Here is a 22,919-nt window from a genome sequence, read left to right as displayed (position 1 = left end):
GGGGGGGCATTGGCTGAATGCCATTTCTTCAGGAATCTTTCAAGGCACTAAATTCAACAGGTCCAATATGAAGCAATATTAAGCGTGGTGCAGCCTCGCTGCACAGTATTTCACAGAATTGGAGACAAAGTTTATGCATCACCCTATTGCTTGAATCCCTGTGAAATCCCACATGCCATGCCTCCTAAGTGTACAGTCTGGGGCATAAGTCACAGCCCTCCAAACACCCACTGGCTTCCAAACTGGCTCCTGTTATGCTACTTTGCCTTACACGCATTTGGGGTCCAGCCACTGTTGTCAGCTCTCCGGGTGATTTCCTGGGAGTGGGAATGAGAACTGTGAAATCTAGGAGGGGGAAGTGATTCTTTCTGGCCAGTTGACAGCCACCTTATACTTCATACCTCTGTCTCTATCACTGCTGAACTCTTCCTATAGGACTTATGGCCCTGATTCTGCCCTCTCCAATACTGGTGCAAGACAAGAAAATCTCCAGTGAAATCAAGAGTTATACACTGGTATAAAGCCAGCATGAGGCACAGGAGTGTCATGATGACCCAACTGAATCTGACAACCAAGGTAGCTCAACAAGTCCATAGCAGACTTCCCAGGCCTGTGTCCAAGCCAGTACAACCTGCTGGTTCCTTATTTTTGGAGCTGGATTGTCTATACTAATGACTGTAATTTGCAATTCAGGAGGGTCTAGAGGCCCCTAAGGCTAGGTCCCACCTGTCCCCTTGTGCTGGATAGTGTAAAAACATACAGGAAGAAATAGTTCCTGCCCTGTAGACAGCCTGGAGAGTCAAAGAAAGCTGAAGGGAGGAAAAAGGAGTTTAATATAAGCTAAAGTGGTTTAATGAATATTACGCTTTATTAAAATAATAAAGTACTTTAATGTAAAGCTAATGAAGGATTGTAAATATCATATTCATGCCACCATGTCCCTATGGTTTTTTGCGGTGGGGATGGAAGCAGTGTGTAATTGTAGCAACTTATTCTCTCCATTAAACATATTTGAGCCTAGGAGTGGACTGAGACTAAAGGCGGGTGGGGAGGAGAGTTAATAGGAAAGACAAAGGAAAGGGATGGGAACACGGGGGGCAAGTGGAGTGAGTCTGAAGTTGAATGAGGTGGGGGCATGGGGGGAGGCAGACAGTGAATCAGTGGAAAGGAAAGAATAAGCAGAGTGAAAAAAACACTGGCACAGGCCACAGCCGTCCTCCAGCTGTGTCCAGCTGTGCAATTCAGAGGGCAATTTGAGATCTTTTGTGTGCCCAATGCCATCAGCAAAACACTATCTAACTGTGGCGACGACTCACGCCGAATCCTGCTGCCTACCTGCTGGCTCAAGCCTCCTGGACCTGATCAGGGTCTCATCAAGACCCAGGAGGAATACAGTTCCTGTACATGCCTGGGGTGGTACATGCCTGGGGATGCTGTGAGTCAGCACAACAGGATGTCGGCACAACAGCACGGAGTGACCACAAACAGCCCGAATCTCCCAGCTGTGATTCACAGATAGGATATCCTCTCCAGCCATGGCCAGATTGCCACTCAAGCCCTTTCCATCATCCGTCTGGAGCTGTTCAGTGCAGGATGTGCACAGATATCCTGCAAGGGTGACTGGTCAGCATTAGTCACTTTGGTCATTGGCCTTTACAGAAACTGGACAAGTCACTGTTTATCAGCTAAATAAACTCCCAGCGTGGTGTAAGGGGAAGATCGCCGTGATGGATGTTTTCAGGAGATGGGACGGGGGCTGCCTGCCTGGGACGGACGCCTCCATCTGTAAGCCTAAGGCATTTTCATATGTAAACAGGCCTATTTACAGGAAAGCTACCACGTGCAGAGGGGAGGCAAACGTGGCTGGGCACGTGAAGGGAAAGGTCGGGGTGGGAAGTTACTTATGTGTGCAAAGATAAAGCGTAATTCTGTCTCTTACAGACAGGTCCTAGGATCTCTCCTCAGCAGGATGAAATGACTTCTATGGGCAGACGGGATTCTGGGGTCAGGTCCAAAGGCCAGGATGGCACTTCATGGCCAGGGAGATCCGGGCTGCCCTGCAAGGCTCTTAGAGCCAAGACAGGCAGGAATCAAAGCCCTGCATTTGAACGTCAGGGACCTTGTTCCATCTCATTTATGTGGCTGCATCTTCATGGAGATGAATGATATGGGATGGGAGCTGGCCCTCCCTGCTCTCTCCAGGACTCAGATAACTAACTCCAGATCCAAACAGTCCTACACGGGAGGATCAAAACCCGGATCAGCCACCATCCCAAAGTTTGGGTGAGCAGATCTAGCACAGAACCCTTGAAAGCCGGGTTTGGGGCACAGCATTCAGCTCTGGGCAGTGACCTGTCAGGGATGCTGGCTGAGGCCCTTTTCTAGGCAAAAGGCTTGCTAAGCTTTGGATGAGAGATGCAAATGGGAACGTCAGACATCCAGCTTACCACTTTGTGCCAAAGACAAGGACAGGAGAAGAGAGTGTGGTCTAGAGGATGAGGCGATGGAGACAGCATGAGGAGACCTGGGCTCCCTCCCTGACTTGTGGCATGACCTGTCAAAGCCCTTCCCCGGTCTGTGACTCCTATGCAGGGGTCTTAATAGGTTTTTCTGAAGTGGGGCCACCTGTGGGGGGAGTTGTACCCAATTGGGAAAGGAGGGTATTGTCCGGCCATGGTGGGTTTTGGTGGTCCCAGCAAATGGTGGCTGAAGCTCTTGCCGCTCCTGCCCCTACTTACTACAGGCTTGCTCCCCTCCTTTGTCTGTGCTGTCTATGGAGGTTGTGGGCTCGTTATCTCTCACCATATGTATACGGTCTCCACTCTGCACTGGGCCTGCCAGACCCTCCTAAAATGACCACTACTAATTGTTTCCAGTTGCATGTGGTATCTCCACAAAACCAGATGAGACTTGGTACTTTCGAGTGCGTTCTGCACCACAGCTTTGGGTTTATCCATCCTAGGGGCAGAGATGGGAATAGGAAAGACAAGAAGAAACTCCGAGGAGAAAAGGAGGACGGAAAAATATTGAGAGAGCGGCAGTGATAAACAGAAGGGTTTTTAATTTTCCCCTCTGGATTTCGGGTAACTCCCTGTATTTACAGCCTGGAAAGTTACAGCGGCCTCGCTCCCTCCCACTCTCTCAAGACACATACGCTGCACGGCTTGGCAACAACACGCTGTTGTTATGAGCGTGCATATTTTTCAGCACAATAGGAGGAAATGCAAAAGCTCGGAAGGAGTCCCATGGATGTGCCTAGCAATGAGATGGGAGGAGGGAAGCTGACCCTCCAGGCCTGCTGCACTCCTGCTTCAAGCCAATTTGCATTAAGCAACGTTTAATGCAAATGTTTAATGCAGATGTTCCACTGGATTTCTTCTCAAAAAGCAAGGTCTAGCGCCGGTGAGCTCAAGGGGTCCCCCTGGTTCGAACTCAGAATCAGGCCCCTTACGTTCCTCAGGGTGCGGGAAGCTGGCGTGTACCAGAGACACAGGATTACCAGCCCGCGGCGTTCACAAACGCGAGACTGCTGCCCACCAGGTTGGGATTTCGGGAGAAGTATTTCCTGGGCTACTTCATGTTGTTAACTTTCAAGAGTGGGAGAGCTGGAGAAAAAGCCAGCAAAGAGCCCCAACAACCTGACACCAACGGAGCGAGGCCTCAGACGCTGCCACTGCTTGAGTGACACGCGGCACAAACAGCGGATTGTGTGTGGGGTCCGGAGGGACGTAAGCAGCAGAAAGGCATCTCTGTTCGCCGCTAGGGTGGGAGTTCCTGAACAAGTGGCTCTGCAGCTCCCCAAGCTTTCACAACTTAACTCTTTCTTGAACGCTCCCGAAGCAAAAGGATGTGGAGTTGGAAGCTAGGCACAAAGGAGGTACAGATGCCGAGCTTGTAGGCCAGTACTGCGTAGCTCAGTGGTTCTCAACCTTTTTTGCACCAAGACCCATTTATAAGCATCAATGGCCAGTCCTGACCTAATGCCACTCATTCCTGACCCACTGCCCCCAGGCCTCCAGTGTGTGGGGCGGGGAGGGGGTGTAGGGCAGGGGGCCCCAAGCAGCCCCTTCCAGGCTGGACCTCTGCCAGCCTGCCCGGGAGAACCTGTGGTTTCCCACCTTTTCCTCCTTTAAAGGAGAATCGATTTTTAAAGTTTGCTGATCCACTTTTAAAGTTTGCTCACGACTGCATTATATATTTATAGATTCATAGATTGTAAGGACAGAAGGGACCAGTAATATTCTTTCCATGGAGATGGGGATAATCTGATGGAGAAACTGGGTGCATCTACATAGACTGTAAGGCTGGAAGGGACCTTGGAAGATCATCGGATCCAGCCCCCTGCACCAGGCAGGAAAGATAACTGGGGTTAGGTGACCCCAGCAAGATGACCATTCAGTCTCCTCTTGAAGATTTCCAGGGTAGGTGATTGCACCATCTCTGGAGGGAGCTTATTCCACAGTCTGGACACCCTGACTGCGAAGAAGTTTTTCCTAATGTTGAGCCTGAATCAATCTTCCAGGAGTTTGTGGCCATTACTCCTAGTTTTCCCCTCGGGTGCTCTGGTGAACAGTTGCTCACTGAGCCCTTGATGTACTCCACTAGCGTAGCAGTAAGCTGCTACCAGGTTCCCTCTCAGCCTTCTTTTCCTCAGGCTGAAGAGTCCCAGATCCCTCAACCTTTCCTCGTATAGCTGGTTGTGTAAGACTCTGATCATACATGTGGCTCTTCTTTGGACTCTCTCAAGCCTGTCCACCTCCTTGTTGAAGTGTGGTGCCCAGAACTGGATGCAGCACTCCAGCATGCAACCACTTTTGGGTTGCAGCCCACAGGTTGAGAAACACGGGCTCCACTGATTCTGAGAGTGAATATGGATTCAATTGTGCAGCCTGGGTGTTATTAAAGGGTACACTTTCCCCTAATTATGAGATTTTTCTCCCATGTCAAACATTACCATTATTGTCGGTTTGATGGATCTAAGTAACATCCCCCATGCTTCACAGAAACAACACACTGGGCGCATCCACACGAGCACATTTACTCTGCAGTAACTGAAACTACTGCACAGTATGGGCACACATCTACACATGCACATCCATACTGCGCAGTAAATATGGCGGCTTATGCTGACTTGAGCATAAATTTGATACCTGCATCATGCAGGTATCAAATTTACGATCAATTAGTTATTGCACAGTAATGCATGTGTAGACACCTTACTGCGCAATAACACTGTGTGTGTGGACTGACTTGGGACTAACTTTAGTCCCAAGTCAGTCCACAAACAGTGTTAATGTGCTTTAACGCCTGCATGTATAGATGCTGGCCTATTCCTGTTTACTGCGTAGTAATTTGCTGCTCAGTAAATTTAAGTCAGCGTAAATGCACGTGTAGACACTCCCACTGTAAAATAATGAAGGGAGCTGTTGGTCATGAAAATGTAGGTATCTGTGATTTGGTTTGTCTATAAGGCGCACCTGTACCCTGCCTTCCATAAAAGAACGGTAGATAAAACTGTGCTGCTGGTGATTTTTTCCTTTGAGGAGCTCAAAACCTTTGGCAAACCACACATCCTCACATCACTCCTACAAGAGACCTTTATCACCATTTTACAGATGACAAAGCTGAGGCACAGGGAGGGCGAAAGACACTCCAGGTCACACAGGCAAGAAGTGGGGGGACAAGGAGCAGAACCCAAGCTCTTGACTTCCAGTCTCCTCCTCTCTCTCCTTGACAGCAATCCCTCTTTCATTTCTTTTGTAGTTCTTGATTACTGGAGCATCTAAAGGAGCGACACTCACCCCTGCAGCCTGGAAGATGCTGAACTTTTTCACAGAGCATCTAACCATTTTCCACAAAAAAACCCCAAAACTGGCTAAGTGCAGGACACCAGGAAGCTTCTAGGTGAAAGGTACCTGGAAACTCACATATTTGGGGGTTGAGTGACTAGATGGGCAGGGCTGTAGATAAAAATAGAGCCTGACTTCCAGCAACCAGTAACAGAGAGGCAGGGCACATCAGTACTATTTACCTACAGATTATGTCTCTGCAGTGCTAAAAGACATCTTTAATCCTCCAGCCTGAGCTTCCCAATGAGCCACAAACAGGCTTATTTCCTCCCCGCTTCCAGTGGCTGGGTTAGATGGACAGAAGCAGCTGTTTAGGGTGGGGGCAGGCTGGGCAGAAGCAGGGAGGTGGGTAGGAGCTGGTGCTGGAGGTGCAGGGAGAGGAGACAGGTCAGGCCACAGCAGAGAGCTGAGAAGGTTGGAGAGGATATCTCCAGGGAGAGAAAGGAAATGAACCGTGAGGTTGGGGGTGCTGGTAAGATTGGTTTTTTTTTAATAAGGATGCTGGGGAGATGAAAGACAAATCATCACATGCATTGACACAGAGAAGAGCTGATAGAAAGGATCTTGTTGCTGTCAGCTTCATTGCTGAGATGCCCATCACTGTAGCATCTGGTAGCTTTTTCACACTGTCCTCATTACATCCTTCCTCCCCTCTCTGACAGTTCCTGGAAAGGACTTACCTGATGACAAGAGGCTCCCACTGCTGCCGCTGATAATTTTGCCTTTGCTCCCCATGTTGGCTAGTTTCGAGGTTTTCAGTGTTCCAGTTTCCGTCAGGTCAATCGCAATCTCGCTTAGGCTTCTTGCAGCATGGATCTTGGACTGGAAATGGACACAGAGCACTATTATACAGTCTAATATTTCTGAAAGGATCACAGAAGCAAAGACTCCTTTCACTGCAGCAGAAAACAGGACCTCCAAAGCCAACTCAGCGTCTTCTGCAAGCCCTCAAACACCCACATTTTTAACACTGAGAATCTGGGGCCAAGTTGGCATTGCTCCTTCTTGTTGGTTAGTTTCTCTGCATTGCCAGGGACTCTTCCCCCTTAAACAAAGGACCTATATCCCAAGAATCTGCGTATTAAGAGATACAGTAAGAAACCATGAAAAAAAAGGCCAGCATAGTTTGACATCCTTACTGAAGAGGCTGAGCACTGAAAGGGCACACGATTCTTTTCACTGGCTGCATTTGGCTGTGAACCTGGATCTGACTGAGCATCAAGGTTCAACTATAGTTTCTACATGTAGCTTTGGAATAACTTGTAGGAAGATGTTGCCCCATTGTGTACCTTCTAAGAACAGAGACCTTCACTTGGTCAGCCTGTAGAAAGCTTCACTGCAGAAAACAGCCCAAGCAACTGATCCTGTGATTGCCTGCGCAGAACCTGATTTTCACTGCAACCATGAGCTCAAGTTTTGGCCACTCAAGTTGCCCCACTTGAGTTGGCTTAGCCACTCCAGCTGCACAGAGTGCTTGGATTAACAGGTGATGAGTTTGTGCTAACTCAAGCTGAAGACAATGGCTGCACTCCTTCCCCTGCCCCCACTGCATTACTATTTCAGAGGTTAGCTCTGTTTCAACCCTCGTCCTGCACCAGACCAGCGTTTCCAAGTTTAACTCAAGCTAGAAATACACGTGTGTGGATGGGAGTGGTTCTCAACCTAGTTCAATTCAAGGCATCTCTCGGAAAATGCCAGCTCTTGGCATTCACTCATTTCTTGAGTACAGAAAAATACTAGAAAGGCAAAAATCTAGAACTCTCAGTTCAGAAATGATACTTTTTATTAGACCAACTATAATAAAATGCAAATACTGCATGGCACCCTTAAAACAGCACCTAACTGAGAATCACTGTCATTGCCATTGGCAATGATTCTCAATTAGGTGCTGTTTGCCATGTATAGCCCTAGTCTTCACACTGACTTAGAGGACGCACTTCCAGAAAGAGATGGTTTATTAGGTCTCTCTGCTGCTGACAGTGAGGCCAACTGGTACGTGGTTTTTTGTGCTTCAGACAGTGCTCCTTTGGGAGCAGGATTCACACCACTGCTCATTCCATGTCGGCCACTGCACAGCGAGTGACAAGGTCTGGGCTGGATTTGTACTGGCAGCACAGTAGTGAGAGGCTAGATTATATCCCATTAACACTCCCCCAGGCCATTCAATCCCCCCACCCTTCTGAAGTATTTTACAGCCATCATTGCACAGATCTGCCAAGTCTCATTTGTTTGGAGGGAAACTCACTCATTTGGGATTAATTTCAAAGCAGTTCTTAAAGTCCCTGAGCCAAATGGATCCCTAGCGCCATTCCTATGAGGTCAGACGTCTTACAGAATGCCCTCAGTGACCCCAGGAACAGACCGACATCAGGGATCAATTTGGTCTTTTCGTCTGGGATGAAGGGTTTTGTGCTGCACGTGTTTCACTGGGGACATCCCCAGTTTGCCTACCCATTTTCTGGCAATCTCACGCATTTAAGCTCCCAACAGCTGAGGAGCCCAGCCTTCGAGTCCTGTATGTTATGGGAAATTCCTGCTACCAGCAAGCTCTCAAGGGAAAACATCTGACTGACTCGATGTGGGCACCACTCGATGTGGGCACTACTCGATGTGGGCACCACCGCATGGAGCTGGCGCTCAGCCTTGCTGCATTTATCTGCTTGGTACAGAAAAAGAGAAGGGAAATGGACATGGATTTTACACTCTGAAGAGATCGTTCAGAGAGCTGGAAGTCTTGGAACTGTCCATCTACTTTAATGCAGGACCAGAGAGAAACAAAAAACAGGGTTGCAAGATTTTGGGGTCTCATCATGCCATGATGTCCGCCATGCATAGAATGTGGAAGAAAAGCCCTGGTTTAATTTTGGTGCAAAAATGGTCTAAATCAATAAAGATTGGGCTTTTACTAAATCAAGCAAAATGTAAAGGCAGAGCCAGGCAAAATATCCCAGCCAAATTGGAAAAGAAGAAGGTCTTGGTTGGTCTCAGGTTTTGTTCTGAAAGGAGAATTCAAGCCTAGTGTTGTGCCATATCCCACTGCATCTAATCAAAATCACTGCAACCAGGATGGGCCCAGATTGGAGCAATTCAGGGTTTTTTTGTTTTTTTTCTTGGCAAACCCAGCCACAAAATCTGGGAGTCCCTAAATTTTGCTTGGATGTTAAAGGGCGCAGACAGATGGGAAGGTGAATCTCAGAGTGAAATGTAAAGGGGTACAAACCCATGCCACTTGAAAGGGGAAAGGCGTTTGCACAAACGCCTGAGAACTGAATCCACCAAGTTTCTCACAACCCCACCTGGGAACGCTCATTGCTGGCTTTAAAAAACAAGCCCGTGTTGGCATAACACTGATGTGATCAGCCGGATTAATACAGCAGATCCCTGAAATTTAAGCTAGGACAGAAGAACTTGATGAAGCTTGGCCATTAAAGACAGAGATGACAGATGAAAGCCCCACTCTTCAAAGTGAAAAAAAAAAAATTAAAACATATTTGTGTGCACCCACTTCAAAGTGTTAGCAGGAAGCCTGGGGATACCCTAACAAAGCATCTTGATGTGGATGCAAACAAGCCTGAGTTACTCATGATGGCTAGGGGGAGGTGTGAAGAGGACATCAGATACACAGTCATTGCGTGAAACCCAATCTGCTGTCAACAAAAGCTGGGAAGTTCCTGGCACCCTCTCACCCAGAAAAGGGGAATATCCTTCTGTTTGGTTGTCAGTTTGTGGACTAAACACCTTGAAACCCTGCAGGCGCTAGTGCCCCAGATTGCAAACAGGTCTGGCCTTATTTGTAGCTGGTCCTAGGGAGATGGAAAGTGCTCAGAGTGTCCTGGCTGCAGCCAATGCTGGAAGTGGGGGAAACAGATGGCAGATAAGAAGATAGAGGATACCTGGAATCTCACTGGAAGCAGGGAGTTCAGCGCATGGAGGACGAGATGGGAAGGAGGAAGAACCCCCCACTAGCCAAGATTTGCATCGCTCACATTTCATTATGCCAGCGATGCTCATATTTAAACGGGTGCTGTTACCTAAAAATAATTGCTCTTTTCTATGAAAATTCTCTCCCAGCGACTGTGTGGAGTATACCTAGCACTGATGCTATTTTTGAGGTGGCCTCCTTTGAGTACAGGCAGACACAGCCGGCTCTCTGTAAGGGCGCTTAGCTTCCCGATGTCTGTGCAAGTCTTTCAAACAGTGAGAGAGGATTGGAAAACAATTAACCCCTAACAGGTCCCACAGGAAAACGGGCTTGTAAAACTCATCAAGTTGGCAGGGAAGTGTCTGTCAGCTCAGAGCTGGGTGCAGAATTTAAAACTACTGCAAACACATTTGTAGGAAAATATCCTGACTTTACGATGACCTGAGCTAGGACACGTGCTGGAACAGATTGTGTTCACTTGCAAACTTTAGCCATTGTATCTTGGTCATAACTTAGCCAGATTTTTCCCAGCCCCCAGTCCTCACCCGATAGGCATTTGAGGAAACCAAAGCTCCCTGAACTCCCAAAAGTCAACACACCTTTATAACTTGTAGAACTCCTCAGGATGCTGTGGAGGCCACAAACATAACCAGGTGCAAAAAGGGGTCAGACAAATGTACGGAGGTCCATCAAAATTGCAACCGCAGGCTGAAGCCATCTCTTGTGTCTGTAACTGCTTGTGACTGGCAGGGCCAGACCAGGGATGCGTCACCCTATACATGCCCTTTGTCTTACACTCTTTTCTAAAGCAACCACCATTGCCACTGCCAGAGACAGCATATGAACTGGATGGACATTTGGTCTGATCCAGTATGATGACTCTTAAGCTCTTAAGGCAAGCTGTTAGAAGCAAAAGAGCGAAGGCAGTCCCAGCGCCACCCTTTGGACAAGGGAGTGACGCGGGAGTGGGAGCCATGGAGGACACACTCTCCTTCTAACGCGATTCTTACCTTACTCTGCTTCCTGTCCAGGTAGAACTGATGCTGGCTAATGGCCATAGCCCAAATGGACTTGATGAGTGCGGGGCAGGCGTACCATGTATGCACAGCAATGCCACTGTGCCCAAACGTCCTCCTGGTCACAGATGCCCTAGAGAAGAGGAAAGCAGAGGCCATGGTTATGCTGCAGTTTCTTCTGACTGGTTGTTTTAACTTCTCTCTGTATAAACAGCACTGTCCATGGCAGAATAAAACCAAGAACCAAGCAGATAAAGCTGCTCCCTTTATTGCTCAGTGGCTAAATTGAACCTTTGTTTTAAATAACCCATACACTTGAAACCTGGGAACCTGACCAGAGCCGTCCCACAGGAGCAGCGGGCTCTGCTGGACACGGTTTTGAACGGAGTCAGGACTCCTGGACCCGCTTGGATACCGCTACCTTGTGGGTCCCTGAGAAGTCACTTAGGACAATGCTTTTTAAACCATACATGAATATTGCACGCCTCACCTTTTAGGTGCCCAACATGAAACACCTCCATCTAAGTGACTAGATGACCTTGTGAGGTCCCTTTCAGCCTTACTTTCCTGTGATCCTAAGTTTTCAAAAGTACTGAATTCCCACAACTCCCAGTGGCCGAATATCAGGGCCCAGGTGACACGAGTTGGGCAACCCAAATCAATGACGGCTTTAGGAAACATAGGCCTCATTCTTTCTGTGCCTCAGTTTCCCCCCATCTGTCAAATGCATACGGCAACATTTCTCTACCTATCTCAGAGTTGTCAGCAAATGGCTACCTCATGCTCCGGAGCTGCAAAGGGCTGTAGGGATGCTAAATACTATTATCAATGTGAATATAACAAACAGGAAAAACAAGCCTTTTTTACTGCTTTGGGATGGCAGTGTCCTCAGCTATTAGTACTGTCTGCACTTTCACTGCTGTACAGACCCGTTGTCTGACTATTTCTCCTTTGAATCTAAGTCTGCCACTACCTCCTTGAGAACCAGTGGCCCCTACATATCGTTGCCGTATAAGTATTGGAAAGGATCTTCCAGCATTGTTACAAGCCCATCTCCACTGTCCCTTTGCCTGGATATAAAGCTGGATCAGATTGCATCAAGTCACTGCTCTGGAAAGACCAGCACCATACCTTATTTTGTAGAGAAAGACTAAAAAACAGCTCATCTTGTCGCATAAAGATTTTCCCAGCTAGATACTGCCTGGGAGTGTGAGAACACAGATCATGCAGAAATACGATACAAACTGACCCGGCCTTTCACACGGGGATCATAAAGCATCCCCTTGATAGGGATTGCTAGGGAGTACAGCAGCACCATACCCAAGGGTGAGCAAGAGCTGCCTTCCCCAGTGCCCAGAGGCGACCAGCTTCCATTCTGAAGAACCGGTTCATCCACTGGTCTGTTTGAACTCCCACCTTTCCAGTATCCTCTACCTACAGCTTGAACTGGTTTTTTCTCTGCTCACCTTTCAAGCCTGTACCTGTGGGTATACAAAAGTCCCCTGATCTCTTCCCTTTGGGGGTAGTTGGAAGCTGAAGAAATTGGTGTGAAAAAAGGCAAATCGCTGTGGAAAGTTAGAAATAAGCCAAGAGCAGTTACAGAGACAAAGAAAGAAAGAGTTACCCTGCTGATCTAGACCTGAAGCTGCCAACCCAGCCTTGGCTCATGAAAGCCGCCAAGCAACTGTTATGTCTGTGACCTTTTCTACTTTACATTTTTGTTACAGAACCAAACTGGGAGTCCTGAACAAAACAGGATTAAAAGTTTTCCAGATTAAAGCATGGATCAATAGGGCCTTGGCCACTGTTAATAGTTACTGGAAGGTAGTGAGTGGGGAAGTAGAATCCAAATGAGCAAGAGAGAAAACGTGATGCCAGAGCCAGATGAAAGGCCAAGACAGTCAGCGTCACGGTTCAGTCTTATCCTATAATCAGCTGCCCCCAGCCTGTCCATACTGGGAGGCACAGAACTGAAGCCTCCTTCCATGCCCAGGTAGGTGGTGCAATCACCTACCCTGGAAATCTTCAAGAGGAGACTGGATGGTCACGTTGCTGGGGTCATCTGACCCCCAGTTATCTTTCTTGCTTGGTGCAGGGGGCTGGACCTGATGCTCTTCCAAGGTCCCTTCCAGCCCTACAGTCTATGTAGGGGCACCCAGTTTCTCCATCAGATTATCCCCATCTCCATGGAAAGAATATTGCTCATCCCTGCTTTGCTACGAAATTGGGATGGCTATGAGTTCCCAACAGTGCCATCCACCCCCACAAAACCTGTCCATAACTCATAGATGCTAGGGACCTCAACAGATCATCAAGTCCAGCCCCCAAACTAAGGGGGGCTATTCTCCTGCTCTACTCAGCATTGCTGAGGTCACTCCTGGAGTGACCATTGCTCCTGGGGCACTTTGGTGAATAATTGATGCTGGCCAAGCCCCTGATATATTTATAAGCTGCCACCAAATCCTGCCAAACTCTTCTCCTCTCCAGGATGAACAGTCCCATATCTGCCAGCCTTTCTTCATATGGCTTGCTCCTCAGGCCTCTGATCACACAGAAGCTTAGGACTAGAAGGGACTGCATGAGATCATCAGGTCCAGCCCCTGATAAAGCAGCTGATTGACCCAGGTGTGACTTGAACCCACGGTCCCCAGCTCTAGAGGTTGATGCCTTATCCACTGGTCCACTGGGCCTCCTTAGGAGCAACAGTCTCTAGACTGTAAAGCTTCTCTAGTGTTAGCAGCTTTACACCAAAGTGCTTTGGCCCAGACGCTGCGAGTTAGGCCAGCTCCAAACAGCCAGACCAGCCTGGTGAATCAGGTCCCATTCAACGAGGCACATCATCGTGCGCTAAAGCAGGAGAGCAGTTCTGTGCAATGCAAATGTCAGAACTTGCTTTGAATTCTTGGGAACTTTCCTCCAGTGTTGGAACCCACTATGAGCACTCACTTCAAAGTCCGATCCAGAAGGTATTATCACACAAAGAAGTAAAAGACCTGCTCAAGATACAAAGCCCAGGGCCGAGGGAGGGCCAGAGTCCAGGCTGGCTGACCCCCTGCCCTCCCCTCCATACTTTAACCACTAAGCCACGTGCTCTCTGCCTTAGCCCACTGCCTGCGCGCGGGTGAGCTGACTCAGACTCCGGTGTGCGTTTCCTCCGAAGGAATGCTGAGAGCGCACAGCTGGCTTCCTTCCCCGCCCCACAGACTTCAGTCCAACCCCCTTGGCCAGGAGACTAGAATCTGAAGTATGTTCCCACATCCAGGTCTCCCACTTGACATTGCAATGCGGGTTATTGTTTTACACTAGGAGTGGCTGCTTGATTCAGGGTGCTAGAACCAAATGCTGACTGGCTGGTTATTATAGTCAACAAAGCTCTAATCTGTGCAGCAAGGAAGGAAAATAAGAATCATTCCTAGAGTCAAACGCTTTGTCTGCAGGGAACTTGGCATTTATTCAGACAAATGGGGTGGCAGGGTTGAGAACACGGAGTCCTCTCACATCAGTAATTCATGCCGCCTAAATTCTGATTACAAGTGGTTTCAGATAAGAGCGCTTCTGCTTGGCACAGATATAAAGGGTGGCCGTAATTTTCTACATACACATTTAATAATGCCTTAACGTCTCTTAGCTCCTTGCCTGTCTTCTTAGGTAGTTCTTTCAGCTCCACTTAAATGACATGTTCCACCTTCATGCCTAATGTGTTCGTTCCTCTTTGCTGCGGGTGCTGCTAAAGCACTGATTGCTGACTAAGAGGGAGCAGGGGAGGAGCAGCACATACTGCCCTTGCTCATGTGCTTAAAATAAAGCCTGTGTTTAGTGACTTTGCTGAACTGGAGTGGGCAGTTGGAGCTGTGGCACAGCAGGGGCTGGCACATACATAGATTTGGTACAGCTTTAACTACATTTAGAGAAAGAAATGTATACCAATTTAAGTTGCTTTATATTAGCCTGACTATCTGGTGTAGGAAATGGGTACAAAAGCTGTATGCAGACGAGCACTAGCAAATGCACGCACATTAGTACATAGGTGGGTGCAGCACAATGCAGTGATCTTTGTTGCAACATGAAACAGGACTGCAGGGTAATCATCAGCGAGAACACACTGTGGCAGATAAATCCGTGCAGGGAAAAAAGAAGGCTTGTTTGCTACTACCAATGTTGCTCAGGCTGGGTGCAACCTGCCTGGACCAGTAACGCGCTGAATTTAATGGGAGATACTTGTGCAGCAATGTATAACACAATTAGTGCCTTTCCACTGATCTCAAAGAACTTTGGATCAGGCTCAACATGAGTAATAGATGACAAAATTTAGTCCAAAGTGACAGAGAGTGTTACAGTCATTTTAACTTACTGTCTCCCAAATCACCTTTCTAAAGTAAGAAACAAAGAAACCCCTACTGGTATCTTGTCAAGGAATAGTGCGGTTACATCCAGCTCTCACTTATGCTGGCATAACTGCAGTAACACCATTACCTTCACTGAAATTACTCCAGATTTACCCTGGTGGACCTGGGCTCAGAATCTGGGCCAACAGTCTCTAAAGTGCAAGTACCCTAAGGATCTCTAGGACTATAAAGAGTCTCCTGTTAGCATGGATGCTGCCAATAAGGTTGCCCAAAGGGCATAAAAGGCAGAAAACAGGGCAGGGTGCAACCTTAGAGACTTACCGGTTCAGAAATGCAGAAGTTTGTGACTGCTCTCTGTTACAGTGTTAGTCTATATAAGGTACAACTTTGCCCTGCCTTCTGCTTGACTTCAGACTAACAGTTGACTATCTTTCTCTATGCCTAAAGGCACAAAAGGATTCTGCAATGTTTGAAAGCAATTTTCCAGAGAGTGTTAGCTGGGTGGTGGGTTACAAAGGGAAGAGGAAAAAAATAAGTCATAGAAAATGGGTAGGGGGAGAGGGGAGGGAGGGAGAATAATGCTGACCTAAATATGAAGCACATGCTGAAAACAGTCATAGAAATTGCACACACTGCCATACTTAGTGGCACAAAAAGCAACATACACAGCAGTCTAGTCAAGGCTCAGATATCCTTAAATTCATTCAAGATCCTACTAAAATATTTGCTGCCCATTACAATCATCAGCAAGAGGAATCTCACTCCACCCTGCCTCTCCTCACCCCCAGGAGCAGGCATTCATCTGAATTACACTCGCTGTGCGAGGCAGCCCAGATCAGGCAGGCTGCATTATCCATCGGCATGTGGCCGGCTTACCTGCGTGGGTCATGAACTTCCACGGAAAACTTCTTCTCTCTGAAGTACAGGTTCTCCAGCTGCCTCCATTGGAAGATCTGAAGGAAACAGAGCTGGGTTAAAATGCCGAGTTCATGGCAGTGGGTTTGACTCTCTGTTAAATCCTGCAGCCAGGCTTGCTTCCTTAGCAAGCAAGCAGATCCTGCGTTTGTTCCTCTGCTACCTCTTGCTAGTAGACTCAGGCATGAATAAGAAATCTAGCCAAGCGCACAGGGCTGTGGGTGTGGATTTCCCTCAAGCCTTTTTTTTTTTTTTAAACTCCTCTTATAAGAAACAAAACAGGTCCTTTCAGAGTGCTTCCCCTTTGTTCATTTTTCTCCTACTGCTCCTGGCTTTGCAGATTTTTCCCTCCAAGTCCCCAAGCAGGGGAGGGAGGGGGTAAAACCGCCTTCAGAAGTGAGCAGTAGCCATCTGCGAGTAGTGCTGAACTGAGCTTCCTCCTCTTGGAGTGCTGAAATGGGAAGGCGTTCAAATTCCCCTGTCTCCCATAGGGACTCCACTTCCTGCCCACTAATGTGTATGAGCCCCTGCCTAGCTCTTAGTGCTTGAAGCCTCCGTGGAGGGCGGAGGCTGCTGTGACCCTCGATCAGGGCAGGCAACATGAGATAGTAATAATGTAGGCTGCCTGCTCCTTGTGGGACTGCAGACAAAGCGAATCAAAGAGTTTTCTTTCAGATGCAGCCAAGGCTTATCCACACCCCAGGCAGGAGAGGAACGTGGAGCGGGACTGGGTGCGAGTTTCTGCAGGGAGCTTGTATTTGACCCTTTTCCCTTTAAGATTTCTCTGCTTTAACCGATGGGTTGATTGCTTAAAAAACCCAGGCTGTCAGGAGTGAAGGCAGTTTGTCTGGTTAATCAAGTCTGGAGCAGGCAGAGCTTATTCTGCTGTGCAAAAAGCCTAACATCAAGGTAGGAAAAGGCTTTTTATGAAGACAGCTACATTCACTCTTTGGCATTCCTAACTCTTAAAAAAAAAAAAGATTAAACAAGATATAAACATGCCAACCCACAAAGCCACCAAAAGAAAAACCAGGATTCGTTTCTTTTTATCCGGAAAGATTGAGCATTTGGCACACATTTGAGCCCCTCACGCTTGCGTGGCTGGGGTTTTTCCTCAGACTGGCATGCTTTCACACTGACAAAACTTCAAGGAGCCAAGGTAATACCACCGCGGGCCAGATTCCCGGCTCAAGTAAATTAGCATCGCTCCACTGAAATCACATACATTCTTATGAGCTTTCATATGTCATTCCCTTAGGGCTTGGACAATAACCACAGCTCACAATATATTATATTTATCATGGCAGTGCCTGGGCACTAAACACGAACAAGTTCTGCTGGGCTAGACACTGAATAAACACAGAATAAATACCTAGTTCTTACCCACCAATAGCTCTCAAAGCATGTCACAAAGGAAGTCACTATCATGGTCCTAATTTAATCGGGGAAACTGAGGCACAGAAAGGGAAGAGACTTGGTTAGGGTCACCCAGCAGGTCAGTAACTAGGTTAGGACAGAATGCCAATCTCCTGACTCCCACTTAGCTCTGGCCACTAAGCCACACCGAATGAGACAAGAGTCCCTGATCAAAGAGCTTACAAGCAACTAGACGTGACGGAGGATAAGGGTAGAATTTACAAGCAGAATGAACTATGGGACAGCTGCAAACACCCTGGCAGTCCCACAGCATCTGGTGTGCATTATTATAAAGAACTGCTTTTATATAAAGATCAAGTGACTTGCCCCAACTCACAGAATGAGTCAGTGGATGGGCCAAGCCCTGAACCCAAGAGTCCTGACTTTTAAGCTACTTGGCCAGCTGATGAGTAACACTCTGTCCTGTTTGAGGAAAGGCAGCAGTCACAAGGAGTTTGCATTACTTGAGCTTCTCTCATTGTCTTATGAGTTATGACTGACAAACTGCAAGGCGGCCAAGCCCCATAACCAGAGCCAGCCTCAGGGAAAATGCCACCCTGGGCGAACTTGTATCTTGGCACCCTCAACTGCAAGTCAGCGGCACTGCTGCAGGCACAGGGTGATGGGCAGGGGTGCAGGGCGCAGTCCGGCGCGGAGGCAGAGTAGCATTGTGGGCCAGGCAGGTGGGCACTGCCCAGTCCAGCTCCTTCATGATTATCTGCTGGAGGTGGGGAGGGTCCGGGGGGCAGGCTGGGGTGGCACTGCTCCTCCTGCCTGGGGCTGGGTAGGGAGTGAGTGTGTCTGCTCACATGTGTGTGCATGCATGTGTGTGGCACCCCTCCTCAACCACAGTGCCCTGTCACTGGCAGTCACCCACATCGCCCACCCCGTAACCATCACATCTCAGCTTCCCACCAGAATCACCAGACTCTGCCCTGTCTAACAGAAGCAGCTTCAGCTAAGTTCCTCTCCTTTTCTAAGGAAGAAGCAGTTTGGGAGATAAGCCCCTGTAAATATAGATGGACCAGAGAGCGGTGACTACATTAAATCAAATAGGTGTGTTCTCAGAAGAAGAAGTCTGAAGGACAAAGCTATCTACAGAGCACACCCAAGTGTTCTTGCTTCGCAGCACAGCAGCAGCCCTGGAATGCAAAATAGGCCAGATGTGCGTGTTGGGAAAGTTTTCAAGCAAGAGATTTATTTTTCCCTCAGTGTGCTGGGCGTAGGGAAGAAGGGGGAGGACAGAGAACACAACACCTATCCCTGGTGACCTTCTGGCTTACAATCACCCTGTCCAGATAAAACTCCAGATGCCTGGAATAGCTGCAGGAGAGTAGACTGTCCCACTTGCAGCACAGCACAGGCTGTTTAGCTACACTGCAGCTCTCCACGTGGGGCAACTGAGGCAGGCAAAAGAAATAGTAGTCTAGATTTTACCATGCTTTGGTCAAGGGGAGAGTCTTATTTCCCTGTGGAAAAATTAAACTGTTGCTCAGAATATCTGGAGAGAAACTAGCCACGTTTCTCACCATTACAATGATCTACAAAAGATGTGGGGGCGCAGAGATATTCACAACCTCGTACGCAGAAGAAAGGTAGATTTGGGATTAAAAGAGTCTGCCAGGGTTTAGCAGAGCTGAATTTAAGTGTAATCTCTGCCACAGACTTTTTGTGTGAATTCTCCTAAGAAGGTGGCTTCCAAAGACACAAATAGCAATTAGGTGCCTAACCACCTCTGACAGTCAGCAGAAGCAGACCAGGAACAGGAGATCTTTGAAGACCTCTCTCTCTGAGTTTCAAGTTGCCTGTCTATAAGAAGGGGCCAGTAGCACTGTCTTTCCCCAGACAGCATGGAAGCTGTTTGTGAATGTCTGCAAGGCCTGCACACAGTACAGTTTTGGGGGACATGGAAGTGCCTACCAGCCCATGCTCTTAAAATCTCCATCTTTATGATGTTTCTCCAGGTTGCTTATTGCAGCTAAACTACAGACCCCTTCCATGGTGCAAATGGAGCCTCACACCCTCGCCTGAGAGTCTGGCGGCAACTCTTCTGTACAGCTATAGGAGCAGCACAGCTAGGATGGAGATGTTCTTCATCACCCAGCTTGCCTGCTTCGAACAGTGCAGGACTGTCCCCTGCAATCTGTTCCCTCGGGGCTCAAGGCCTCATACCTCTCACTGTAATTCATTTGAAAACACCTCACTCTGCACTTTTTTCTCTCTTGTCTATTTGCTATGGCCTCCTGTCTAGAATCTGTGGAGGAAGGGGATGATAGCAACATCACAGTCTGATTTTTCAGGGTCTTGTTCAAATCAGTAGTCTCCTGAACTTATCGACATGATGATTTCCTTTGGCTAATGGCCTCGTTTTCCTTTACATTCTTAAAATGCAGCTGCCCACTTACGCTGCCCAGGGCTGATCACACAGGTCTTGCCCTTCCCACCAGGAATTCAATACATAATATATTAACCCCCAGGAAAAAGTATCCGCTTTCCTGCTAGCTGATCATATAGCCTGCAATGACTAATTTCTCCCTTCAATCAGACCTCCTAGTATAACCTCGCTGTTCCCTTCACTGGTTATCTAACTTATCAGGCTGTGTACAGCTTCAAATCGATGTTGTTAATTCAGTGACAGATGCCCAGCCAGACCCTTTAATGGAGAGCATAATTTTTTCCCCATCAAGACCCTTTTAAGCACAAAGTCTTCACAAGGGAAGGAAAGAAACTGCCATGTGTTTAATTAGCCATGTCGAAATTCAATGATAGCTGGCCTATTTTTTCACCAAGTATGAGCTGATACATTGAGTTCAATAACATATTTCCCTGATTGAATTACGATATACTGTGATTCGATTTGGTTCATCTATATGTTTCAGTTTGGGGTTTGGTCCATAGGATATTGAATCTGTCCTTAATTTTTTTGTAATGGATTGATTGATCTCTAGGGTTAAAGCCACTGTCCATGCAAGTCCTTTCTTACTGACCTCAGGAGGGGTTGGACTAAGGCTACGGTTGATTTTAACACTCACAAGACTGACAGCCCTGAAGTTGTGCCTCTCACAGAATAGGTTGCACATGGGCAGGGGCAGCGCTGGCATCGTCCAGACCACCCCATCAGTATGGCTCAGGAGGGGGCCTGTTTTAAGCATGAGGAAAGAGTTAAATTTCAAAAGTTCATTGGCCTCCTTGAGATTGCTTCTGAAGGTGTCAATTAGTGGCAGTTGTGGTAGCGATGGGGGGTTTCTGTGATGTGGACGCTTGTCTGTGGGGATCTACTCTGATGGCGCTAACCCCTTTTGCACAATGTAGCATCAAGCAGCCTTCAGCTGGGAACAATTTTTTGTGACAGCCATGCTGGACAGGATGTAATGAGATCATTTAGGCTTCTAATGGGTACTTCAGGATGTCTTACCAAGACTGGCTGTTCAGCACAGCTGCACATTTATGTGGTTTACAGTAAAAGAAGGAAAAAGCAGTGAATAAAAGGAAAAATATTATATACATCCCAGACACCCCTGACATATACCCTGGAGGCTTTGGCTCATCCTGCCATGAAAATCAGCAATCATGCCATCAGACCGAATTTGCAAGCTCGCTGGGAACCAGGTTAACGTTTAAGAACCAGCTGGTTTCACATCAGGCAGCCTGTGAAGCTTAGACCTGGCCAGTGCCTCATAAGCCCACCCAGTCACCGAGGCGGGTGTGATGGTTATGGTGGAGAGATGCTGGTGCCAGAAATGCTATATGCTCATCTGCAAGGTTGGCAGGTGGGAGAAGGAGCAGAGTGGGGGGTGAGGAGGTTGATGGAGGGTTGTACAGTGTGGGCTATAGAGTCCTGGACCAAAGGGTGGAGTTTTGAATAAGTCATTAGTGCGAGGTTATAGCATGCAAAGAATGCCAGGAGCTTGTGATGTGGAAGCAGGGCTGGTTTTGTGCATAAACCATGACAGCCAGCTGGGTTTTATTCCAGGCCCTGCCACAGATTTCCTCCGTGATTTTTGAGCTAAACATAAAGAGCCAAGTTTTTAGGGTATTGTGCACACATGGCATAACTGAGTGCATGCATTTGCTTGCAGTGGGCACGCTATTTGTTATGACACTCCACATGATGCCAGAAGGACAGGGGGCCACTGTGTGTGCACACAGTTAGTTACTAGGAATGTACTGGTACACATGCAGTCATTTGGACCTTCATTGCTTTGTGCTTGCTTCCTCATCTGTAAACTGCGACTAATAATACCCTGTATCTCCTTCATGATATGCAGTCAGGCTGACTTCCAAAGGACTAGATGTCTTACCCCACTCTTCTCCCTTTTTGCTGCACACAGAGAGCAACAGGAGAGGAAACTTCTGGCACATCCTCTTCTAGGCTAGGGACAGATGTTCAAAAAGCTTGAGCCTGAATTGATTCAACCTTTGCAGGTTAGTTTAACCTGGCTAGGCTGAACTGGTTGGAAACTGGACAGACATTCTCTCTGGACAGAGGAAATTCAGGCACATGCCTGCAGTGGCTCAGGCTAGAAGCTGGGGAGTGCTAGAGCAGCCCTCCCTTCCCTTGCACAGAGTTGAGCTGAGGGGTGCGTGGCCAGGCCCCAGCAGGACTTTCTTATTAGGGAGGTCTGCCTGCACCATCCCAAGCCTTTCCCCACTGGCTGCTCAAGGGGTGGGAGAGTTGTCAGCCCCCAGACCCTTGCTAACACTCTGAGGCAAGGGGGGTGTGTGTGCAGTGCATGATTTCATAGATTTCATAGACACCAGGGCTGGAAGGGACCTCAGAAGATCATCGAGTCCAGCCCCCTGCCCGAAGGGCAGGAAGTCAGCCGGGTTCATAGGACCCCAGCAAGATAAGCATCCAGTTTGCTCTTGAAGGTGTTCAATGTGGGCGCTTGAACCACCTCCGGTGGCAGGCTGTTCCAGACCTTGGGGGCTCGGACAGTAAAGAAATTCTTCCTTATGTCCAGCCTGAAATGGTCTTGTAGTAGTTTATGACCATTCGACCTCGTCATCCCTTGGGGCGCTCTGGTGAACAAACGTTCCCCCAGATACTGGTGGTCACCCCTGATAAACTTGTAGGTGGCCATCAGATCACCCCTGAGCCTGCACTTTTTCAGGCTAAAGAGCCCCAGGGCTCTCAGCCTGTCATCGTAGGGTCTGCTTCCCTGACCTCTGATCATGCGCGTGGCTCTTCTCTGGACTCTCTCAAGCTTCTCCACATCCTTTTTGAATTGTGGAGCCCAAAACTGGACACAGTACTCCAGCTGCGGCCTCACTAAGGCCGAGTACAAGGGGAGAATGACGTCCCGGGATTTGCTTGAGAAGCATCTATGGATGCAAGCCAGCGTTTTGGTCACTTTACTAGCCGCCGCATCACATTGCAGGCTCATGTTCATCTTGTGGTCAATGATGACCCCCAAGTCTCTTTCTTCCATAGTGCTAGCCAACATAGCACTGC

At 48.1% G+C, this 22,919-nt stretch overlaps 1 protein-coding gene across 3 annotated transcripts in view; it reads right to left on the bottom strand.

Annotated features, from left to right (window-relative positions):
* Positions 1–22,919, bottom strand: part of FRMD4A (FERM domain containing 4A) — a 287,505-nt gene that overhangs the window by 26,459 nt on the left and 238,127 nt on the right. For all 3 annotated transcript variants that reach the window (XM_025202284.1, XM_014519241.2, XM_025202285.1), the window contains exons 12-14: positions 16,010–16,086; positions 10,782–10,920; positions 6,530–6,671 (exon numbers count right to left, since the gene is read on the bottom strand). In XM_025202284.1, the coding sequence (XP_025058069.1) occupies positions 6,530–6,671; positions 10,782–10,920; positions 16,010–16,086 (358 nt within the window). The remainder of the gene's footprint in view (positions 1–6,529; positions 6,672–10,781; positions 10,921–16,009; positions 16,087–22,919) is intronic.

This window comes from Alligator sinensis, unplaced genomic scaffold, assembly GCF_000455745.1.
Source record: "Alligator sinensis unplaced genomic scaffold, ASM45574v1 scaffold1216_1, whole genome shotgun sequence".
NCBI classification, from domain to species: Eukaryota; Metazoa; Chordata; order Crocodylia; family Alligatoridae; genus Alligator; species Alligator sinensis.
This window is presented reverse-complemented; position numbering and strand designations above follow the sequence as displayed.